General features: G+C 37.8%; 1 protein-coding gene across 4 annotated transcripts in view; it reads left to right on the top strand.

The window, feature by feature from the left end:
• Positions 1–5,106: 5,106 nt before the first annotated feature.
• The window catches only part of LOC149418618 (uncharacterized), a 54,441-nt gene continuing 36,774 nt past the window's right edge, over positions 5,107–22,773 (top strand). For 3 of the 4 annotated variants that reach the window (XM_089638878.1, XM_089638881.1, XM_089638880.1), the window contains exons 1-8: positions 5,107–5,292; positions 11,789–11,929; positions 15,993–16,071; positions 16,566–16,964; positions 18,646–18,721; positions 19,934–19,976; positions 21,597–21,972; positions 22,380–22,524. In XM_089638878.1, coding sequence (XP_089495004.1) covers positions 5,258–5,292; positions 11,789–11,929; positions 15,993–16,071; positions 16,566–16,964; positions 18,646–18,721; positions 19,934–19,976; positions 21,597–21,972; positions 22,380–22,524 — 1,294 coding nt within the window. In that variant the 5' untranslated portion in view covers positions 5,107–5,257. The remainder of the gene's footprint in view (positions 5,293–11,788; positions 11,930–15,992; positions 16,072–16,565; positions 16,965–18,645; positions 18,722–19,933; positions 19,977–21,596; positions 21,973–22,379; positions 22,525–22,773) is intronic. The other variant, XM_089638879.1, reaches the window with a different exon arrangement.

The raw sequence follows: 22,773 nt of genomic DNA on the forward strand, positions 1-22,773 counted from the left end.
GCCGGTTGTGATATCCAGACACGCAGATATCGATCGCCTTGTTCAAATTATCATCCATCGGTTTTGTTTGGTAAAGAGGAGGAGCCAATCTTAACTTGGAAAAAATTTCATTTCCTTTCCTCTCCTTCCCCTCCCAAAATATATACTTGGATGGCGCCGACAACTAACACCATAAATTTATCGTATGTATATCACATATATAAAATCTAACACTTTATTATATTCACATTACCCTACGATAGATAGAATCGCGTAGCGAGTTGGGGGGAGCAGGCGACTTAGAAGATAAGGTTTATAAAATGGCTTTAAAACACAGCGGTAATGGATTCAACTCACTCTATCTCAAAAGAACCAAGGGATACCACACATACATAGATAACTAGGTTTCTAAACCGAGAAACAAAAAACCAACACAACGTTCGGTGAAGCCTTTTTATACTGAACCGTCACGTGAAATGAGTACGTTCAAGGTCGTACGTCACGTAGACAAACTAGGATGTACACATTTGAAGGGGTGTGTAATAAAGAGAGAGGCAAGGGATTGAAAGACGGCAGGGAGGACCTTCCTACCCCGGATATATACATAACCAAAGCCTTATGGAAAAGTTACCTATGGGACTTAAAGAAAATTTATCGTAGAAAGAAGAGAAGGAAAAAGTTTGAACTAGAAAGGGTCAGATCATTACACCTTGTTTGTTATTACTATACTCAAGGGAGTTTACTATTAATACTATGCATGTAAAAGAAAAGGAGGAACGAGTAAAAAAAAAGAATTTACTTAATTACTTTTTTTTATATATATTAACTCCACACAGGAGGCCCTGAAGAAAATAATTTCCCTCAGGGCCTATGTCATCTTTGGGGACGCTGTGTGGTGGGTCTTTTTGTGGAGAGGAAGGAGTGAACATGGGTCTTGAAGAGTCCCATGTTGTAGGAGGGAGGAAACACAGAGGCCGGCAGTTCGTTCCACAGCCGAGCTGTTGAACTTAAGAACGAATCGTAGAAGCGAGCCGTTCTCATGTGACAAATGTCAACCGTGTACAAATGTTGGGCGCGCGTTTGGCGTGTATCCCGACTACGCACTGGTGCCGAAGGGATCAATGACGCTAGTTCCTCAGAGCATCTTCCATTGTAATACCGATAGAACAATAACAGCATACCTACCTGACGCCTTTGCTCTAAAGATTGCAGTCAGTTTGTTAAGATTGGGTATCTATCAAACGGACCGCCCGTTTTTGCACAGAGTCAAGGGTTTTTTTCAGGTGTTTAGGGGCTCCGGACCAGAGATGGCTGCCAAATTCGACAGTAGGGCGCACTTGCGATTTGTACAGGGTCAGTAGTTGTGTACTATTAAAGTATCTGCGGGCCCTGTACAGTACGCCCAGCTTCTGAGAGGCCAACTTTACTCTGGCTTCGATGGAGCCCCCGTACCTGAGCTGGTCACTTATAGTTACACCAAGCATATCAATGGAAGGCCTGTTCGGAAGATTGCTTCCGTTGAAGGAGACTAGATTATCATTTGGATCCCTTTTAGACGTAATCAGACAGGATTGGGTCTTTGAAACATTAAATTCGACGAGATTATTTTTACCCCAGGAGGAAATATTCTCGAGATAACCGTCCATTCTCTGCTTCAAAGCCCTCCGAGCCGTTGGAGTTTGTGTGCCCTTTGGGGGCTTGTCAAACAAAAAGCTATCATGAACTGTACTGTCATCCGCGTAACAATGAATCGGTGCTCATTTCAAAAGGTCATTGATGTGCACCAAAAACAAAGTCGGAGACAGAACCGATCCCTGTGGGACGCCAGCATTTGTAGTGTGCGAGGAAGAGGTGAAACCGTTAGCAACCGCCTGAATCGACCTAGGGATGCGGGAAGTCCGTAAGAATGCAATTTGTTGACAAGTCCTCGGTGCCAGACCCGGTCGAAGGCCTTGGATATGTCTAGTGCGACCGTTTGGGTCTCACCGTGACATTCCAGGCACCGCCCCCAAACATGCGTCACATACGCGAGAAGATCACCGCACGAGCGGTTCCGCCGGAATCCGTATTGACGGTCGTTGATAATTTTGTTCTTCTCGAGGTATGTGGGCAGTCTGTCGTTGATCACACCTTCCATCACTTTGGACAGAACTGATGTGATCGCTATGGGGCGGTATTTGGCCAGGTTAGAGCGGTCACCTTTCTTGGGAATAGGGTGAATGACCGCTTTTTTCCAACCAGAGGGCACAGTGCCACACTTCAGGGACATTTTGAAGAGCTTTGTCAAAACTGGAACTATTTCCGCAGCACACCTCTGCAATACCAGGACACGTATTCCATCAGGTCCACTAGCTTCGTTAACATCGAGCCCCCGTATAACGTGGAGTATATCCCGATGCCGGATCCTCATCTTTTTCATATAGAAGCCGCAGTGAGGAACCGACGGCGGAACAGCACCCTCGTCATCGAGGGTTGAGTTTTCCGCAAACATTTTCCATAATAGGTTAGCCTTTTCGGTGGCGGTGTTTGCTAGTGAGCCGTCAGGTCTGGTAAGAGGTGGCAAACTGGGTTTGCAAAAATTCCGACCTATTGAGCCCGCAAGCGACCAGAATTCTCTGCTGCCATGCGGGCAGGCAGCCAGCTTTTTGCTGATTTGCAGGTCGTGTTCGAATTTTGACCTATTAATTATTCTCTTGCATTCCTTTGCCGATTTGTTGTATGCTGATCTACTTTCAGGCGTTCGAGATGTGTTGTAGGCTCGGTAAGCCGCGTTTTTTCATCGAACTGCTTCGGAGCATTGTCGACTGAATCACGGCTTTGAGCCCACACCAGTTTCTTTAGTAGTCGATTGTATGAAGCCATCCATCGCTGATTTCATGACTTCACCAATCTCCTGGGCACATCTTCAAAAAAACTTAAAATCATTAACATACGACAAAACAAATTTAACATCGTTACAGCGGCGAGTAGCAGGCGTCCCCGGTGCGGGCCAAAACTGTTGGTAAATTTTGCCAACATTCGCGGCCTGCACACAAATTTAAATTCCGTTCATCACCATCTTTTGTCCCGACGTCCCAACCTCCTTTCCCTATCCGAAACTCAGATAGCCGAGCCGCCAGACTCCTCCTATCTGGACTGCCCGGGCTTTACTCTTACAAGCAAGTTCCGACTCAAAGGAGGAGTCTGCCTCTATAGTCGAGCTGAAGTCAACTGTGTACGACTATTGAGTCTGGAAAACTCCAGATTCGACGTAATATGGGTGCGCGTCAATCTTGCCAGTACGGCAAGATTCTACGCATGTATATACCGCTCACCGAACCATAGCGAATCAGACACTTCCGAACTCCTCAAAAATTTGAGCGATACTATTGATGATCTCTTGCCCCGCTACCCTTCGGCCGAGTTTATTATTCTGGGGGACTTCAATGTTCATAACGAACCATGTTTGAAGTTCTCAAGCCCAACGGAATTGGCTGGCCGACAGGTGGAATCCTTTGCCATTTGCTACGGATTAAAGCAACTGGTTCAGGAGCCTACAAGGGTTCCTGATGTCCAGACTCACCGCTCCAATCTGTTAGACCTATTCTTAACTACTGTGCCACACGGTTATAAGATTGACGTCACAGCGCCTCTAGGAATATCCGACCACTGCCTAGTGACGACATCAATCCCCGTTAACCTCAGACCAACCAATGAGAGGCTGAGGAGAAAAGTGTGGAACTATAGGTCAGCAGTTTGGTTCGGTATGCGGGCACATTTCAACGCTTTTCCGTGGTCAGCTGTTTGTTTTCGGACTTCGGACCCTTCAAGATGTGCCCAGGAGATTGGTGAAGTCATCAAATCGATGGATGGCGACACTAACATAACACTATTAAAAATTTATTTAAAAAATGTATAAAGTTAAGGTTTAGTCTTAATCTAGGCTTAATACTAGTCTTAAATTGTAAGTCTTAAAATTAATTGTCCTCTTTCTTAATCTTAAATTATTGTTCATTCAATGTCTTTAAAAGTTGGGTCACGTTACAAAATAAATATGCAAAAATTGTTCAGGCACTTCCCTTTACGTTGATGCTGGATCTTTCACGTTCGCACTTATCACTGATAACACAAGCGGCAACTTGGGCTGGTTCTGAAGGGCGAAATTAGTTCAGCCTGGGCCAAGGCTCCGAAGGGCGGAGTCGGCAGGCAACGACTCCTGAGAGGGCAGCTTCCTGCGCGGAAGAGCCTCGGCGACCGCTCCGAGGGGGAGGGCAGGAGGTTTTTCAGCGGAGGCGAGATGGTAACTTCTGAGAGGGCAGCTTCCTGGGCGGAAGAGCCTCAGCGACCACTCCAAGGGGGAGGGCAGGAGGTTTATCGGCGGAGGCGAGATGGTAACTCCTGCGAGGGCAGCTTCCTGGGCGGAAGAGCCTCGGCCACCATGCCAAGGGGGAGGGCAGGAGGTTTCTCGGCGGACGAGGAACCTCCTGCTCCTGAGGCGAGAGGGTGACTGTTTGCTCCTGGAACTGTTGGGAACTGTTAAATCATTTCTTCAGCCGCGCGATCCGGCGACCGTAGCACGCCTGTGGTGGGGTGCTGGAACTAACGTGGTTCCGCTTTACGCCACTTCGGTACTTTGTTCGGGTCCACGGCGCTGGCATCGCCATTCTCACCGCTAGATTTATTATTATTTTAAAATTACATTTTTTTACAATATGACCTTCAAACAATTGCAATATAGCCTAGCCTTGGGCAAAGGTTTTTATTGCCCTTGGGTCGCTAGCTTAACATTTTCCCATTTCAGATTTATAACTTTATGAGGGTCTAAAGCTAAATCTGCGGACTAATGGGTGTATTTCTAGGTTGGCTTTCTAATTTTTTATTGCGGTTGCCGGCCAAGCTATTCACTTAATATTTAAGGTCTAATAATATGAACTGCCGCCTCCATCTGCGTGTCAAATTACAGCGACATATGCGGGCACACGTGTTCAATTTGGTCGTTCTGTGAATTCAAGTCACGTAGATACCTAGGGACATAATACGTTTTCTACGAACCTTCGGAACTGGATGATTTCTTTATTTATGGAATGTGGATATCGTGAAGAAAAATATCTATGACTACTATCCGTAATTTTTTATCTATGACCTTCTTTTGACTTCAATCGCACTCGCCGGTATTGTTTTATTCATTAAATTTGTGACTTTACGTATTAAAATTTAGTTTTGGTTGTCTCAAAAGTTATTATTTCACTTGGTGTGAATGTTAACTACTTTTGGCACGTTGTAATCCCGAAAATCAATCATGTTTAACGCCGAGGAAAGCGGAGATGTCGATGAGTAAGTCTACACTTCATTCTTTTGTCGTTAGGACTCGTAAGGGATGAAAGCATACCGGACGAAAACATGTCCTGAGGACATGAGACATATGGACTGAGCGATGGCCGAACAAACTTTACCTTAATTTACCGGTTAAGCAAATCGAGCGAAAACCTTAATATTATCTTTTTAAACAACAATACTAAGTTTGGCGCAAATTACGAATCTAGAAGTTGAAATGTGATTTGGAATTAGTTTAAAAACAAACATTCACAAAACGAGTTTGTGCATTATTTACATTTGCAGGTTGTAGGTGTTTTATTTTATTTTATTTGGAAAACCAACAGTTATAATTAGTACAAGGTATGGTTGTAGTAAGTGTTAATTATTTAACCAATAATAGGTTTTCACTTAGGTATTTTAATTATTTACATTAGCCTATAGGGATGGGGTGGCGGAAGGGAGGGGTATGGGATGGATCTAGTCTGAGTAATGTGTAGCATGTACATATGTGTATTAATAAAAAATAAGGTAATTAAATAATAGGTTTTATTAAAAAAAAATTGGTATAATCCTTGTCCAGCGATTCCGAATATTTACCAAAAATAATAATGATACTATAATTATTTATTGATTTTAGGTTTGAAATTGTGGGGTGCTGAGTTAAATAAGTCTAATTCACTGTATGGAGTATTAAAATTGTATGAAGCACGGTGAATAAAAGCATTTTGTTTTGAGTTAGTGTTACATTGAGGGATGTTTAATGTGTGATTTATCGTTTTATTTATTGTTTTATCGCATTCCATGCTTGTCAGCCATTGCAGTAAATCCAGTATACTCATTTGTTTTTATTTGCATTACTGTTTAAGGCGATGCACTACGTCGTGTAATATTTTAAATTGAGCCGCTATCAATAACAACCCTTACGTAGATGGCGATAAGGTTTAAATTCCCGCTTAACACCATCCGCCTGTTTTGATTTATGCAAGAAAAAAACATGGCCAAAAAGTGCCTTTTATTTTATTTTGTGGATGTTCAGGCATAAATATTTAATTATTTTTCGATAATTTTATAAATAACTTAATTTGCCACATTATACAACAAAATCATAACCGAAAATGGGTTCGTAAGTAGGAGATTTTGAACTTTAAAGCAGTTTTCATAGGCCTTATACAGGATTTTTTTCTGGGCTTATAAAAAGACTTATCTAAAAAATACTTGATTATTTCAAAGGCCAAGATGAATTCTACTCGCAGTATTTAATTAAAGCATCTGAAACATTTCTAGGCGACTGAATTTTCAAACCAAAAACACATGATTTTGCATTACTACGTATGGCATCGCCATAAGCCATTGTTTCATTAAAAATTCAAAAAACATATATTGCACAAAAATACAGAATACAAAGGGTCTAGCTTATAGGTTACATTCTATTTCTTCCAGCTAACCCAACAAATACACATTATAGTACAAATCCCAACAATTACATGTTAACAAATATATATAAATAAAAAATAAAAAACAGAGATATTTAATTTATGTAAGGTATTCATTTAAAGTGTAGTGACATTTGTTTAAAAGAAATGTTTTTAGTAATAATTTAAATTTGAGTATATCGGTTATTTGTTTGATGCTACGTGGAAGGTTGTTAAATACTTTAATGGCGATGTAGTGTAGTCCTTTTTGAAATATAGTTTTGTTTGCTTTTGATATTAAGTTTTCTGTGAACCTTGTAGCATATTTATGTGTTGAGTTTTTTTGTGGGAACTTTTCTGGAGATGATCGAACTAACAGGCATAACTCCATTATATATATTTCTTTCACTGTCAGAAGTTTGAGATTCTTAAAAACTGGTCTACATGAATCTAGGTGATCAGAGTTTGTAATTTTTCGTAGGCACCTCTTTTGGATGATAAAAACATCTTTGACGTTTACTGAGTTTCCCCAAATACTATTCCGTATTTTATCGTTGAGTATACGTATCCATAGTATGCGGTGATTACTGACTCGATGTTAAAGATATTTTTAAGGGTGCCTAGAACAAAAGAGAAGCTACTGATTTTTGCTACAACTTTAGATACATGTTCTTTCCAGTTTATATTTGCATCTATTTGTATTTCCAGCAGTGATATAGTTTGGGATATGATTGTTATTAACCTTAGATTCATAACCTTATCTAAGAGGAACATTACTCATAAACATTCATCTCACAGACGAATAAATTTGAGTGACGAGTTTTGGGGTACTTGTAAATAAAATAAATAAATTAAGTATGGCGGCACTTTTTAATATGTTTAATTAGGTAACAAAAAAAATAATAAACGAGTTAAAATTAAATTTCATCGGTATATTCCACACACATGAGGCCGCGATGGTCCATGCACATATACTTTTTGCATTGCTTGCATTGGAACTTTGTCATATGCTGTTTTTTTATAATCACAATAACCACAAACCTTTTTTTGAGTATCACTTGGACCAGGTGTAGCAATGGTAGGCATTTCATCTAAAACTTCGGCGATTTTCCTTTTTAGGCATCTCTTCAAAGTTGGCATTTCGTGTATTTTACGTAACCATGTCGTTATTGCTGTCAGAATCTGTCGGGACCATTTCATGATAATTCCACTGATTTCTACATCCTTTTGCTGACTGGTAAAATCATCATCACCAGAATTAGATAAACGATTCAAACAGTCATCAATTTGCCGTTCATCCATTAGAAAATAAAATAAAAAGATTTGAAGTAAAATACACACAATAATACATTTTGAATGATAAAATAAGATGTAACTATAAATAATAACTCATATAGAATAATATCATGTACTTACTTTTACTCTGTATAACAAGAACTCATCAAAAACAATGTTTTCAAAATAACTTGCAGTCTCGTCAAAAGTTACACTATTCATAAACATTCGTCTCTCAGACGTTCAAAGGCCTATAACTTGTCCACAAGACTTGACTGTGAGGCAAGCGCACCCGCGTTACTAATGAACAAGCGATCTAGGAAGGTACTTGAGAGGTCATCATTCTATCTCTTTCACTCGAGACACTAGAAACAAATTTAAGTTTTGCGCGGTCTGTGGGACGAATGGTTATGAATCTAGGGTTAAAGTTAACATTTATGTTTATAGGAGTAGCTTGTACTGGACAAAATTTTAGAAGTTTAGTTTTGTTTGTGTTAAGCGACAGATTTTGTGATAACAGCCAGTTTGCTAATGATTGACAAGTCTCGTTAACATGTTTATTAAACTCGTCAACGTCTCCAGTACATTCAAATAACAGAGCAGTGTCATCAGCAAACATTGAACATCCTGTGCCAGCAATTAATGGAAGTTAGTAGAGTTAGAAGTTAGTTAGTACACAAGGAAGAGGTGAGGCCCAAGAATGCTTCCTTGCGGCACGTCCTTGTTGATGGTTCTCCATTGTGATTTTACCATGTGTTGCATAATTTTTTCGTCAATATTTGATATTTGAACTTTCTGCTTATGATTGTTTAGGTACGATTCAAAACATTTTAAGGCTAACATTCACTTCATTGTATAACGAGTGTGTGTGTGTGTTAATGCACTGAAAATTATTATTTGACATTATTAATTTACATATAACAATCTAAAGAGACGAGAGGATACTTTTTAAATTTAATCAATGGAAGTAATTAGATAGAATTAGTTAGATATAATTCCCCAGAGAAACCTATTTGACGCTTTGCAAGCAAAATATAGCTCTCTCTTTCTAACTATTATGAATTACTTGCCGCACGTGCGTGACATCTCTGCCAGTATTCCATGCTTTCTGAAGGTGTAGGCATCATTACAGTCAGCCTCACAAATTTTTTAATATAACAACCATCTGAGTCAAAATGTCGCATGATTATCTTTAAAGTAACTTTTTTTTGTAATTATCAAAAGACTTCTCTAACTCTCAAGAAGACATTCCAAAAGAGCCTTTTCCCAAAAACGTACTTACTATACTTGTTGCCTCTTTAAAATAAGAAGAAAGGCAAGTGCGTCATGCACTAAGTGCACAAAGATATATGCAGAGAGCATAACATTGATTTTTGTCAAAGCTGTTGGTTACTGATTTAAAAGAAATTTTGATTCGAGTTTAAGATTCTCTAGCGATTGCGTTCAACTACTTATGATAAAGTCAAAATGCTGTTGACTTGCCTACCAATGGACAATGGACCATATCGGCGACAACATAAGACGTTAATCGGTTTAATTGTTGTCAGATGAATCATTTAAATGCGTTAAAGATCAACCATTAATTTCATTCATTCATTTATGATATAATCTTTCCAGCCAATAATAAAAACTACTTTTAAAAACACCCTAATATAATAGAACTTCCTCCTTCTTCTGGCGCTTGTAAAATTAGATTGTTAATAATAATTTTAGTTATAAGTTTCTAAATATGTAAACAGTCCACAATGGAGTGCTGCTACCTACCCTGATGTATGGAAGTGAGGCATGGAACTGGCAAAGAAAGGATGAAAGTAGATTGAATGCTGTTGAGATGAGATCCCTGAGGCGTATGTGTGGTAAAACCATGTATGATCGTGTGAGGAATGTGGAGATCCGCAACGAGTGCAAGGCTGATGTAAGTGTAATGAGTAAGATCAAGAAAGGGACGCTTCGATGGTTTGGGCATGAGAGCGAATGAGCGAAGAAAGGAGTGTAAGGAAAATATACGATGCAAATGTGAATGGTAGCAGAAGTCGGGGACGCCCGAGGAAGACATGGCACGACCAAGTGAATCGGATACTTGAGTCAGGCCATGTCAAGAGTCAGAACAATAGAAGAGTATGTATGAATGTGAATGAGGTAAGGAGTGTGTGTCAAGACCGAGTTGTTTGGCGGTCTGTCCTCTCTGCCTACCCCTGCGGGGAAACGGCGTGATGGTTAGTTAGTTAGTTAGTTATATGTAAATATATATTTTATTAAGATAGTAGTTATAGGCCTTAGTCGTAAGTCTCTAGATATAAGTCTCAGACTTAAGTCAGTAGTTCTAGTATTAACTATTTAAGAAATATATTTGTGCAACGCCCTTGAAGTGATTTCTCACAAAAACGGTGCTATTTAAATTAGCTAAATATTATTATTATTAAGATATAGTATTACTAGCTGATGTGTACCCGCCATTGCTTGGGGACTTACAAATGGTTATCTTACCTAAGATTTAGCCAGCGTTAGCAATGTAAACGACCGAAAAAATATGTTTTACAGCTTGATTTCAAAACATCGACTTTCTCTACTTTTCATAAATATATAAAAGCATGTATTGTATTTATAAACCTTCCGGAACAAATTCTCTGAATGTTAGTGAACCCTACCAAAATCCATTGCGTAGTTTGGAAGAACTAAGCGCACAAACATACATACGATAGACATACGCGATTAGCGACTTTATTTTATACAATTTATATAGTATAATTCTTTATTATCTAGTTAAAAGTTAAAATGACTGATTTAAGGCCTATCCGCACACAACAGTGCCGGCACGTGACCGACAGTTCCGTACCGTACAGTACCGTGACGTGCTATTCGTACATGTCAGTACCGACACGGCACGACACGGCGACGCGCAGTGAATGGCGCAGTTATTAGTAGGTACTCTACGCAGCTTCAAGATCACAATTAGCAGCGATTGCTTTAATATTTGATGAAGACGAAGAAATTAATGTGAGAAGAAGGCATTGGGTTCATAATGCGTGGAGGAAAAAAGAAGAAGAAGGAGAGTTCGCCACCCTATATAAACATCTGATAGATGATGAATCAAAGTTTTTCGAGTATTTCAATATTGTTCCACATGTTTGATTTAAAATTAAGGTCCATGTATTTTCTATGTGAAAGGTCATAAATTGCAGAATGTACACGGACCAATTCAATCAACTGTTCGTCGTCCATCTTGAAATACTGCGACCGTGTCAGTGAAAATATTGTCCGCTAGAAATTCACGTCCCGTCACGGCGAGCGTCGGCGCAGCACTGACATCACTGAACGTCACTGTCACTGACGAGTACGGATAGTGCCGTACAAAATGTATGCCACAATATCATTTTTCACTGACACTGATGGATACGTCACGTGTCGGCACTGTTGTGTGCGGATAGGCCTTAATGCTAACAGCGTTTGATTTGTGATAAAAATCTTTAATTAATTAGTTATTTTTTAAAAATATTTTTCAAATAATAAATATCAGTAATACAAAATAATTCACATATGTAGTTTCATTTAACTATAAGTAAATGTAATACCCATTAGACATTATAACAGTTAACAAAATAAAGTTGATAATAGTTAAGGCATGATTATTTTTTGTGTACATCTAAATGGGGTGTACATCTAGGCTTAAAGAAATACTCAAACTAAGAGATACTCATTCACCTCATAGCCCGTTTCTAAGGTTTAAAAGTTTTCCACTTCTGACCAAAATGTTATAAATTCCGATGCCTAAGTTTGATATGAACCACTCTTAACTTATTATGATGTTTTGCGATTTTTTCTTTCAGGTTGAAACTTTTTATAATGATTCCCAATGAATTGACCAAAGAAGGTTTAACCCGCCTATTCAGTAAGTACAGCGTGGTTAATATATATCGATCTCAGCCGCCCAAAAATTTTGCCATTGTTGGACCGTTTAATTCTGCTGAGTAAGTTTTTTTCAATATTTTATGGAGTGAAAGATAGTCTCGAGTATATCCTTGCTTTGTGTGTATTTAGTAACTCTTCCTGAATAACCAGATACTACCTAACCTTCCTCTTCCCTCTTTTCCTTCAATTTTTAATATGGATGATCTTTGTGGCAGAGCTGTAAGCTCCATGGGTCAGGACCCTGAGGTTTAGTGTCAAAATTAAATTACAGAATACGGAGTGGAAGATATTTTGTAGTGGTTCTTTACGAGAGGGTTAGTAGTGTAGTGGTCAATGGGGAAGATCCTCACCAGATATTGGAGTTTAGAAGGTTGACCACTCAAATGATTTTTGGCATATTATGACAAATGTTTTTAGCGATCGCTTGTCACGATGTGCCTAATTTATAGAACCCTAATATATAGGAGAAACTGTGAAATCCAGGTGGATTCATTGGCTTTAAACCGCAGTAAGGGGGTATTTCACTATGTCGGGCTAAATATCTGACTAGCTATCCGTTGGATGGCTTTAAAGATCAGAATAACTTCGTTATTCAACGGCGACCGTTTCACCATTGTTTCCGAGCTTCCGGATAGATAACACTCGAAATAGTCTGGCAACATCGCAAAATGTTTGCAGTTACTCCATCTACTGCCACGGCTGTCATGCGTCACAGTCCGCACACCGCAAAGTGTGCATTTTTTTGGTTATGTTATGTTGATTATCAGGTCATTTTAGATAGATTCGTGTCGAATTAATACATTGTTTCTTATTTTGAACACAATCAAATAATTCAGGATGGATCATACAAGCATTCAAATTCATTCGAGCTCTTAAAACTCGCGGCCTTCACATCGCCGCCCTTTCACCTGCTTCTGTAAATCAAAAACCTCGGTATCCATAATAATTCGCAACAAAATTCGACTCACTTCTCCGCTGTCAATCTCGGAATGTTTTGACGCCATCTTTGATTCAAGGAATAGCGCCTAACGTGAGGTTCGAGCACTGATTAGTCAAATCGAACTTTAACCCGAGCGTTAGCGTTATTCAGATATAGTGAAAACGAAAAAATGACTTATCCGCGGATTAGTGCTTAGTCAGAACATAATCAGAGATAATGAAATACCCCCTAAGAAGTACAAATATTTCCTTACTAATATTTTGACAAATGATATTAATTCAATTACAGTCAAACTTGGTTATAATGAGCACTATAGGGGACTGACTAAATTTGCTCCTTATAGCCATTACTCGTTATATCGAAAAATGATTTTTTAAAAGCATGTACCTACCTACCTGCCTCTACTGTCAATATATACGAGTAGGTATTACTTATTAAATAAATAATAATTAGAAAAATACATTTTTACTACTCAAATTTATTATCAATGATTGTTTTAATATTTCGCTTTCATGCTTCTCAATATCCTCTTCAAAACAATCGACGCATTATAACCATCATCACCTGGTTCAAGGGATTAGCAACCCTCTCTCCTTCAATGAAAACTAAAAAAAATCCACTAGTAGATCGCGATCTGTTTGAAAAATAGGCAAAGCGGTCCCTCTGCTGAAAAACTTGTGCATCACTATCATAAATTTACCCCGTGCAGGGATGTAGGTACCTTCATAAACATATTCATTAGTGTTAAAAAAAAAAATTGACGATTATTGTTATACAAAAGAAGACGTAAAAAGGGAACAAATTTACGATTTGTAAATCCGTCCCTAATGGGATAGGAGATTCCTGCCAGCCGCCGTTGTGCGCCGGGCAGCTAACCGCCGCACTTTGCTGCCCCTTTGTTACTATTTACATCAAGAATAATTCCCAACTATTTTTTCAGACCCATTCATGTATTCAGAAATTGTGTTGACAAAATTATTTGCACGGTATATCAGTGAATCAACCTCGTTATAACAGCCAACAATTATATGAAGATAAGACTGAACTAAATTATCGTTTTGTAATTGCTCATTAGAGCCGTGAACTCGCTATTGCCGTGATCGTTACAACCAAGTTCGACTGTATATAAATACAATCAATCGCTCAAGTGAACTCTACGGTCCTATCCTGCTATACCCCAGACATGCGCACATTAAACTGTTAAACCAACATTAATTCACTGACCTATCAGCGCATGCTATTCATTTTGTTACAATCCTTCTAACCACGGTTTGTAAATTCTAATTTTATCACACAAAATCTTTCCAACGAAGCCCAGCGAAATTATAATTTTACCAGGTATCACGAGAAAATCTTTCAAACGCAGCCCAGTAAAATTATTATTTCAACCAGCAAGTCTGAATTACAATAATAGAAATGATTATTATATTTCTTAGTATGTTATAATTTTACTAAAATGCGACATAAAAACCGTGTTCCACACTCATACAGCAAAACGTTGGGGGGGAGGGGGGAAATTCATGATAATCTAAGAAAAAAATCCTAACAATGTTTCTTAAACAAAGCAGTTAATTACAACAAAAAAAAATCAAATATAAAATGTCCAGTGTAATCGTAGCTTTTCTTTGCTGTTCATAAAGCTCATGTTCAGTTAACATTTGAGAGGTGTTAGGTAGGTACATGCCTAGTAATAGCAGTTATTCATTTGGAAACAAATTTCAGTTTTTTGAATATTTTTATTTTAGCGACTATATAAAACATTGTACATACACAGTCTTTCTTATAAAGATTCCCTATTACGCCGCTACAGCGCTGGCACCACTTTTTTCCAATCCTCAAAAACACGGTAATTTTTGCATTTCGCATTTAGTAGCTAACTTCAGTTTCTTCAGATCACATTTGCGATGTCATTGACCCGGTCTGCTTTAAATTGCTTCGAAATTTGATTATGTATTCCGTATTTGCTTTGGTAAAAAGATATTTCTATTTAAAATATTCCTCTGATAATGCTGCCAATGGGTATTACTGCTTTTTACATTTTCATTACGCAACCGATTGTTATTTGTCAAATCAACCAGATTGTTAACAAAGTCTGCAATCTCCTTCTTACCATAGTAATATGTCCCTAATCCTGGGGCTCGGACGGTTTAAAAATCTGTCAGCCACTAATACTGCAGTATTACGGCCGGTGTACACAGTACGCATGCGCGTGATTGTGTGTAACGTTTTCTACTAACCTGTTCTTATGTTGTTTCCATACTTGTTTCCAGTGCTGATTTGCGAAAAATTTACTTATACCAATTTTTTGAAAATAAAATCTCATAAAAGACGTAGGTTTATGTTTTTTCTATCTTAACAATTATTGTTATAATATACAATGAAATATTTACACAAACAAGTTTAATCATTGAGTGGTTCTTGAGAAGAATATTAGAAAATTTGTATTTGCCTTGACCGAACGGAGCCTTAGTTGTATCGCAGCCACTTAGACGTGAAAGAATACAATGTTTTCAACTATTTCAATGTGTTTAAAATACTTTTTGGAGTATAACGCGCTAGATGATTTACCTTTACCAACTTTTTGGTAATATACGTTGGGAGGTGAGAGAGCTGTAAGGAGTAGCCGGTCGATATCCTGATCAATGATTATGACTGCGAGTTTTGTTTAGAAGACAACGAGTTTGGTTTGGTTCTGAGTAGGGAAATAAAACGAGACTTGCTCTTCTCATTTCCTATAAACTTTTCCTGTGGGTGCATGCTTCTATACCATATTTTACTGCTTCCTAACTCTGCCTTATTTGGTAGAGGGTTGAAATGAGTTGTATATGGACTTTGTTCATTTGCGCATACCTTACTCTGAGAAAAGAGACCATGGGATAGGAGAGAGTTCATCTTGGAAATATTCCTCAAGTTCACTTGCAGAATTTTTGGCAATACACATACGATATTTGATCTATTGTCATCCTGATTTTTGACACTACTGGTCACTGCCTCAAGAGAAACTACCACATACTTACATTTTAAGGGTAGGTCTCCAAAGTTCTGGCTGATAACTTTAGACATAGCAAATTTCCTCACCTTTGTCGCTGTATGAGTGTGGAACACGGTGTGTATGACACTATAGTAAGTAGTGTCATCTTTATTTTCTGTTGGTGTTATTTATTGAATGAAATATTTTCCAGAGATACGAAACGTGCCTTGGTGGAGTTTGATAACCAACCCCCATACAATATGAAAGTTCGTTTTGCCAAGCACAGAAATGTAAGTAAATATTTTAACTCTTATGTATTAAATGAATGATATATTATTTAAATGCATCCCTCTTTCTATGGATGTCTTCGTCTCCTACCAAAGAAAAAAGTTACCGCACTTCATAATGCTTTACTTTTAATACTGTCTGTGATAGAGCAGATTTAATTTTTACTGAGCTTTCCGTTTTTAAGAGGAAATTTGTTTTGAATTGCTTCTATTTTTTTAATGTGCAATTTATAAAATGGAGACCAAACAACTGATGCAATCTCCTTGTGATATACATTACTTGTCACCCTTATAGATGTGTGACTTATCCTGAAAACAATGAGTTATTCAAAAATTGTAAACAATAAGTCAATACAATTTTTATTTCGCATTATCTAATTTTATTGTTCAATAGCTTAGCTAAGGAAATTGTCTGCATACCTCCCTTAAGCTCAGGCCATAAACCGAATGTTCTATCACACTTGAATAATTGTTTTACTTTTTTTTGCACTATTCAGAACATTCGTGATAAGAAAGGTTACCAGAAAGACGGCAATAATGAATCACTATTAAGTGAAAAAAAAGTTTTTTACGATCGAAAATCTGATTCACATGCCAAGTCAGTAGTGTCAATGGTTCCACCTCAGAACACATCCCGCCATTCTAATCAACCAGGGACGCAGCAGAGGGGCAGCAGCAATGGCCCACTTAACAAAAGCATCGCATATCCAGTTGATACCAAAAGCAGCAGCAATGGCCCACTCAACAAAAGCGTCGCATCTCCAGTTGATACCAAAAATCTGTATGAACGTTCCTACATGCTGTTGGCCCGAGAAAATTTTGCCGAGTTCAAAGGAGAAAGTTGGTTCAAAACATTCCTGAAGAATATGGTCTACACTTATATGAGTAATGTTACGGTAAATTAATATTTTTATACCTAACTAACCCAAAAGTTTTGGCGCTTTAAATTTAATTATTTTCTTGTCTTGTGGAATGAGCTACCGGCATCTGTTTTTCCTCCTTTATATAATCCGGCCTCTTCACGACCTGCATTAATAAATCCCTTTCTACAGCCCCTACCTTAACCCGCCTCACAACGCTGCCCAACTGGGTGACGCCCTTAGCTCCCCTGCCTTTACACTGTACAGACGTGGGGGTTCTTGTGAGGTGTCACATAACAGTAGCTAAAAACCTACTTAACGACATAAGAGGGGACCCAAACTTCTTCCAGACATAGATTATAATACATAAACATTAAAATCTTCGCTAACTCAAATTAGCAAAAAATATAGTTAGCAGCTTTTGGCGGTAACCCCACGAAATAGATATTTCAAAGCTCATGATGTGAAAATAGATTTCTGTTTTATAGTTGTTGATATAGTTAATATAAGTAGTTAATGGTTCCTTGGCAATTTAGGACATTGGCAATTTAACACAAAATTTTCAAAAGTGATAAAAAAGGCCTATAAACCTAACCAATTTAACCACTCAGAACATTAGAACGTCAAAAGACGTAAATATGATAATAGCGGTCAAGACATTAGAACGTCTTTTCACGTAAACGCGCGAGATTTTACAAAAATTTATTTATTTCCATCACTAGTATACGGATTCCCATGATTTAAAAAACAGAGTATCGATAATGAATAACGCTACGCGTCTGGATTCAAGAATATCTATGGAACATAGAGGTGCATTATCTAAGCCGATTGAAACTGTCAAGATGTTCGTTAATAATTTATTGCGTTTATAAATAATTTATTAAAAATATTTTAGTTTGGACGGTTAATATTTTGAGGTGACTAATAGTTTTTAAATATATTTCTTCAATATATAAAGTGTTATTTCTTTATGCTACTCAGAAAAAAGTACATTTTTCACGGCTTTGAAATGATGGTAAGCGATTTTTACATATTTTTGACGTTTTCATAAAATGTATATTTAGAAACGCAAATATTTACGTATAACAACACAATGCGATAGTGGATTTCATAATCTTTCCAAAACATTTTTTAGAATGAGGCTACGTTTCCCAAAACGTGAGTTATGAAGATTTTAGTAAAAATCGTAAATAACACAAAAATTATCACTTTCTGACAGTTCTCAAAGGGACACATAATAAATAAAATTCTATGTCTGAGAGGTTAAGCTAGTTTTTTCATGACTTTATATTACTTTTCAAGAGTGTGTAGAATTGCCACTGTTCTGAGTTGCTCGCTTACCCTTAACACGTTGAACGCCATGTAGGTCACCGGTGACCTCAACGAAAATCGTCATTTTTCTCCCATAGAACCATGACGGTCACCGGTGACCGCAGTTAATTTTCTTGATTTTCATGGAAAATTTTGGTCAAAAAAATAAGGAATACGTTTTGATGGTCGCCGATGCCATCTGAGTTTTTTTTTTTCAAATTTTAAATGGTAATTTTTCTTCATTTCCACAATGGCGTTCAACGTGTTCAAGATAACACAATAATAATTTTGAAAATATTGCTCCCTATCCCAGAAATTATTTGATTCTTATATGATTTTAATTACAAAACAATACATAATAATTACCTTATATTTTGGTTACATTTTTGTTTTTTTTTTTTGACAGAATCCCGCACATGATTTTCAAGAACTCTTCAAATCTTTTAAAGCTTCGGAAGGAGACAACGCAAACAACAGATCAGGTATAGAATGACTTCTTGTTTTTATAATTCTATTGATTTAAATACTTCAACTGATCAAGGCAAGGCAAACGGCACACAAACTCCAACGGCTCGGAGGGCTTTGAAGCAGAGAATGGACGGTTATCTCGAGAGTATTTCCTCCTGGGGTAAAAATAATCTCGTCGAATTTAATGTTTCAAAGACCCAATCCTGTCTGATTACGTCTAAAAGGGATCTAAATGATAATCTAGTCTCCTTCAACGGAAGCAATCTTCCGAACAGGCCTTCCATTGATATGCTTGGTGTAACTATAAGTGACCAGCTCAGGTATGGGGGCTCCATCGAAGCCAGAGTAAAGCTGGCCTCTCAGAAGCTGGGCGTACTGTACAGGGCCCGCAGATACTTTAATAGTACACAACTGCTGACCCTGTACAAATCGCAAGTGCGCCCTACTGTCGAATTTGGCAGCCATCTCTGGTCTGGAGCCCCTAAATACCTGAAAAAAACCCTTGACTCTGTGCAAAAACGGGCGGTCCGTTTGATAGATTCCCCAATCTTAACAAACGGACTGCAATCTTTAGAGCACAGGCGTCAGGTAGGTATGCTGTCCTTGTTCTATCGGTATTACAATGGAAGATGCTCTGAGGAACTAGCGTCATTGATCCCTTCGGCACCGGTGCGTAGTCGGGATACATGCCAAACGCGTGCCCAACATTTGTACACGGTTGACACTTGTCACATGAGAACGGGTCGCTTCTACGATTCGTTCTTAAGTTCAACAGCTCGGCTGTGGAACGAACTGCCGGCCTCTGTGTTTCCTCCCTCCTACAACATGGGACTCTTCAAAACCCATGTTCACTCCTTCCTCTCCACAAAAAGACCCTCCACACAGCATCCCCAAAGATGACATAGGCCTTGAGGGAAATTATTTTCTTCAGGGCCTCCTGTGTGGAGTTAATATAAAAAAAAAAAAGGCTTGTTTCTGTCAACATTTTATTTCAAATTTCTTCCTCGGATATTTTCTGTCAGAAGGTCGGAGTATTTCCGCTTTACAATATAATCAAAATAAATGGAATAATTCTGTTAACAAATTGGAAACATTAGCGCCAAGTATGCAAAGCCATTTTAGTGACACAACGTTCCGCGGTCCGCCAGTTTCGTGGTTTTAAACAGTTGTGTGTGGTTAATAATTATTTGCAATATTATAAACCAATATGTATGATTATGTTTCAGGCAATCAGGCATCAGGACATGTCCAGAATTCTGTTATTGAAAGGTAGGAAATTCATTTTGTTCTTTTCTTAATACATGCATTACCAATCCAATCTGATTATGGCACTGGTATATTCTCATTATTATTGAAACCAAAAACTAATACCAGATTATTGTCTTGAATATTAAACATAAAGAGTTTTTTTTCCTGTGCGAAACCTAGATTGTACTATCAGCCAAATAAAAATAGATTATAAATTTTCAATTTTAAGTTGTTTTTAAATACATTAGCTATTAATGAAAATATTTCAATTAGGTTGTCCGTTTTTCAACATATTTCCTCTCTTTTTCACTGTTATTTTTTGTTGTTATCACTGTTGTTATTTTTTCACATTTATTTCCTTTTCCTACTAATTTCACATTTTTTTACATCGTTTACATTAAATAAGTAGGTACTCTATTGTTATGCAAAAGCCCCATGGACATATATATACAAATAAATCAAATAAATTATTGGGTTTCTGCGTGTTTAAATTTATTGGGCTTCAAGTCGCTTGTTGTAAGTTTGGAACTCATTTTCAAAAAATATGCACACGGTATGGTGGAGATATCTGACCAGTGTTGACAGCTAATTAACAGCTGTTAGCCACTCGAACTAACATTAAGGTTGGCCATTAGCAAAAAACAACTTCTTTTCACTTGTGAGTAATATTATTATCTGCTATGCCGCAACGACAGCAACTCTAGGGAGATGCTTTTCATACTTATTTATAGATACTGTATTTTAAAACACCTATTTCCCATCGGAAATTAAATATCTCTTGAATATATGAGGCGTGTTGAAACAAAGACAGCAATCTCCACTTCTTTTCATTTTGAGTAAAATGCAATAAATGTTTTTTTTGTATTTTTCCAATACCTTATGTATCACACCAGCTGTTCACACTTTGTATGGGGTGGCGGTTTTAAATATCATATTTCTGGGTCTCTGATTGGCTCAAACAAAAACTGCTGTTTTTGTTCCGTAACCTGAAGGAAATCGCCATGTTTGTTGTGGAACTAAATATTAAAATTCAAAAATGTATGGAATATTGTCGTTTATGCTCCGAAACCTTTGCAGCAGTCGATAGTATTTTTGATTCTCTATCCATCGCCATATCTAACTCATTTTACACCAATGGTGGAGATTGCTGTCTTTGTTTCAACACGCCTCATATGTACCTACAGAATATTATATTGATATAATATATCTGGTATTTTGATATTTTCAAACCCTGGTTTTTTGCGGTGGATGCAATCTGTTAATTGCCATAAATTGATCATATTTTGACTAGTATATAGTTAGTAATAAGATGGATCATTGTAGAAATGTATTATATATGTAAAGCGCTCTTGAGGTGATTTTGACACTATAAAAATCATCCAAATATTATAATATAAAATTAATAACATAATAATGAATAATAATTTAATAAGCCTTCTTTGTAATACGACCCCTTAAACTGAAAATAAAGTCAGTGTTGGGCCATTTAGTGATTTTTTAATGTTGATTTTTGATGTCCCGTGGATTTGGAATAAACGGGGTAATCCGTCATGTATTTTGTGAAATCTCACAAAAATAGGTTAATCACTGTTTTTTACATTATAAAATCCATTTGCATTGTTATCCATATTTTGTTTACAGATTATTCATAGCAGAAACGTGCAAGGTGGGCACGAAGATACTTCTGACCATCAATTCAAGCGGGTCGGAAGGAAACATTTGCTCCATTTTGGTAGAGGATTCCGAAGAGTACCAGTCCCTACTAGATAGTTTCAGCCAGGTCTGTGAGAAGCTCCCGGCGGTGGCCAACACCGGAAATGGACAGATCATGGCGGTGAAGCTGGCAGCAGACGACAGCTGGTACCGAGCCGTCGCTCTCCGTCAGACCTGGGCGCTGGTGGACGATGGCCGTGTTGTGCCGCTTCAGCAGGTCCTGAAGACCGTGGCCTGTCCCAAACCGCAAGCCGAATACCCATTCTACAGCTGTTTGCTTACGCACGGCGTTAAGAATATCAAAGTGAGTTTTTCTTCTTTGCTCTAGTCCAATTGTCGTAACACCTTGTTAATTAATATCTTCACCTGGTGAGTGAAAATGCTGGCAACACTGGTAACAACAGATGGCCTCTGTAATCGAGCGGAAGGAATCCATAGATCACAGCTCAAATCCTGACATGGGCAAATAAATTATATTTAATTAATATATGTAGTATAGATATTTGTGACACTTCTCATTAATTTACATTGTCTTGGTGAAAATGGTGAAACTGCATCCAAAAGACTCCGCACAATTGGGAGCAGTTGAGTTTCTAGTACAGTGTTTAAAAAAAATTATAATGGCGTTGAATGTAGACTATGGCTTCAAATGATGAAGCCTAGAACAGGCAACAATAATAAAAAAAAAAATTTTTATGCAATATTTTCCAGGACTGGGAAACAGGTTTCCAGGTAGAAGTGCTGTCAGCCGTTGACAAGCAAAACAGAACCATTGACGTGAATTTAAGCAACGCTGAATACGGCCGTTCTTTCTCAGGAAAATTGCATCCCTGGATTGCTTCTATTACCGCAGCAGGTGGGTTTAAACATTCTAATACAGTTAAACCTACTTACAAGGTTCCCACATAAGAAGTTGTCATGCTTAACCACTCAACTGGTTATTGTGCAAATGTGTAGGACAATTTTTACGACCGTGGTCGGTGGCTCACTCTGATACCATTCATACTGGAATTTTTTTGTGATGCAATTTTAACCTTTACGCATTGAAAACTGTATAGAGGCTGTATAAATGAGATCCCTGAGGCATATGTGTGGTAAAACCATA

Source organism: Hesperophylax consimilis, chromosome 13 (genome assembly GCF_061612785.1).
Source record: "Hesperophylax consimilis isolate HC1 chromosome 13, BYU_Hcon_1.0, whole genome shotgun sequence".
Taxonomy (NCBI): Eukaryota; Metazoa; Arthropoda; class Insecta; order Trichoptera; family Limnephilidae; genus Hesperophylax; species Hesperophylax consimilis.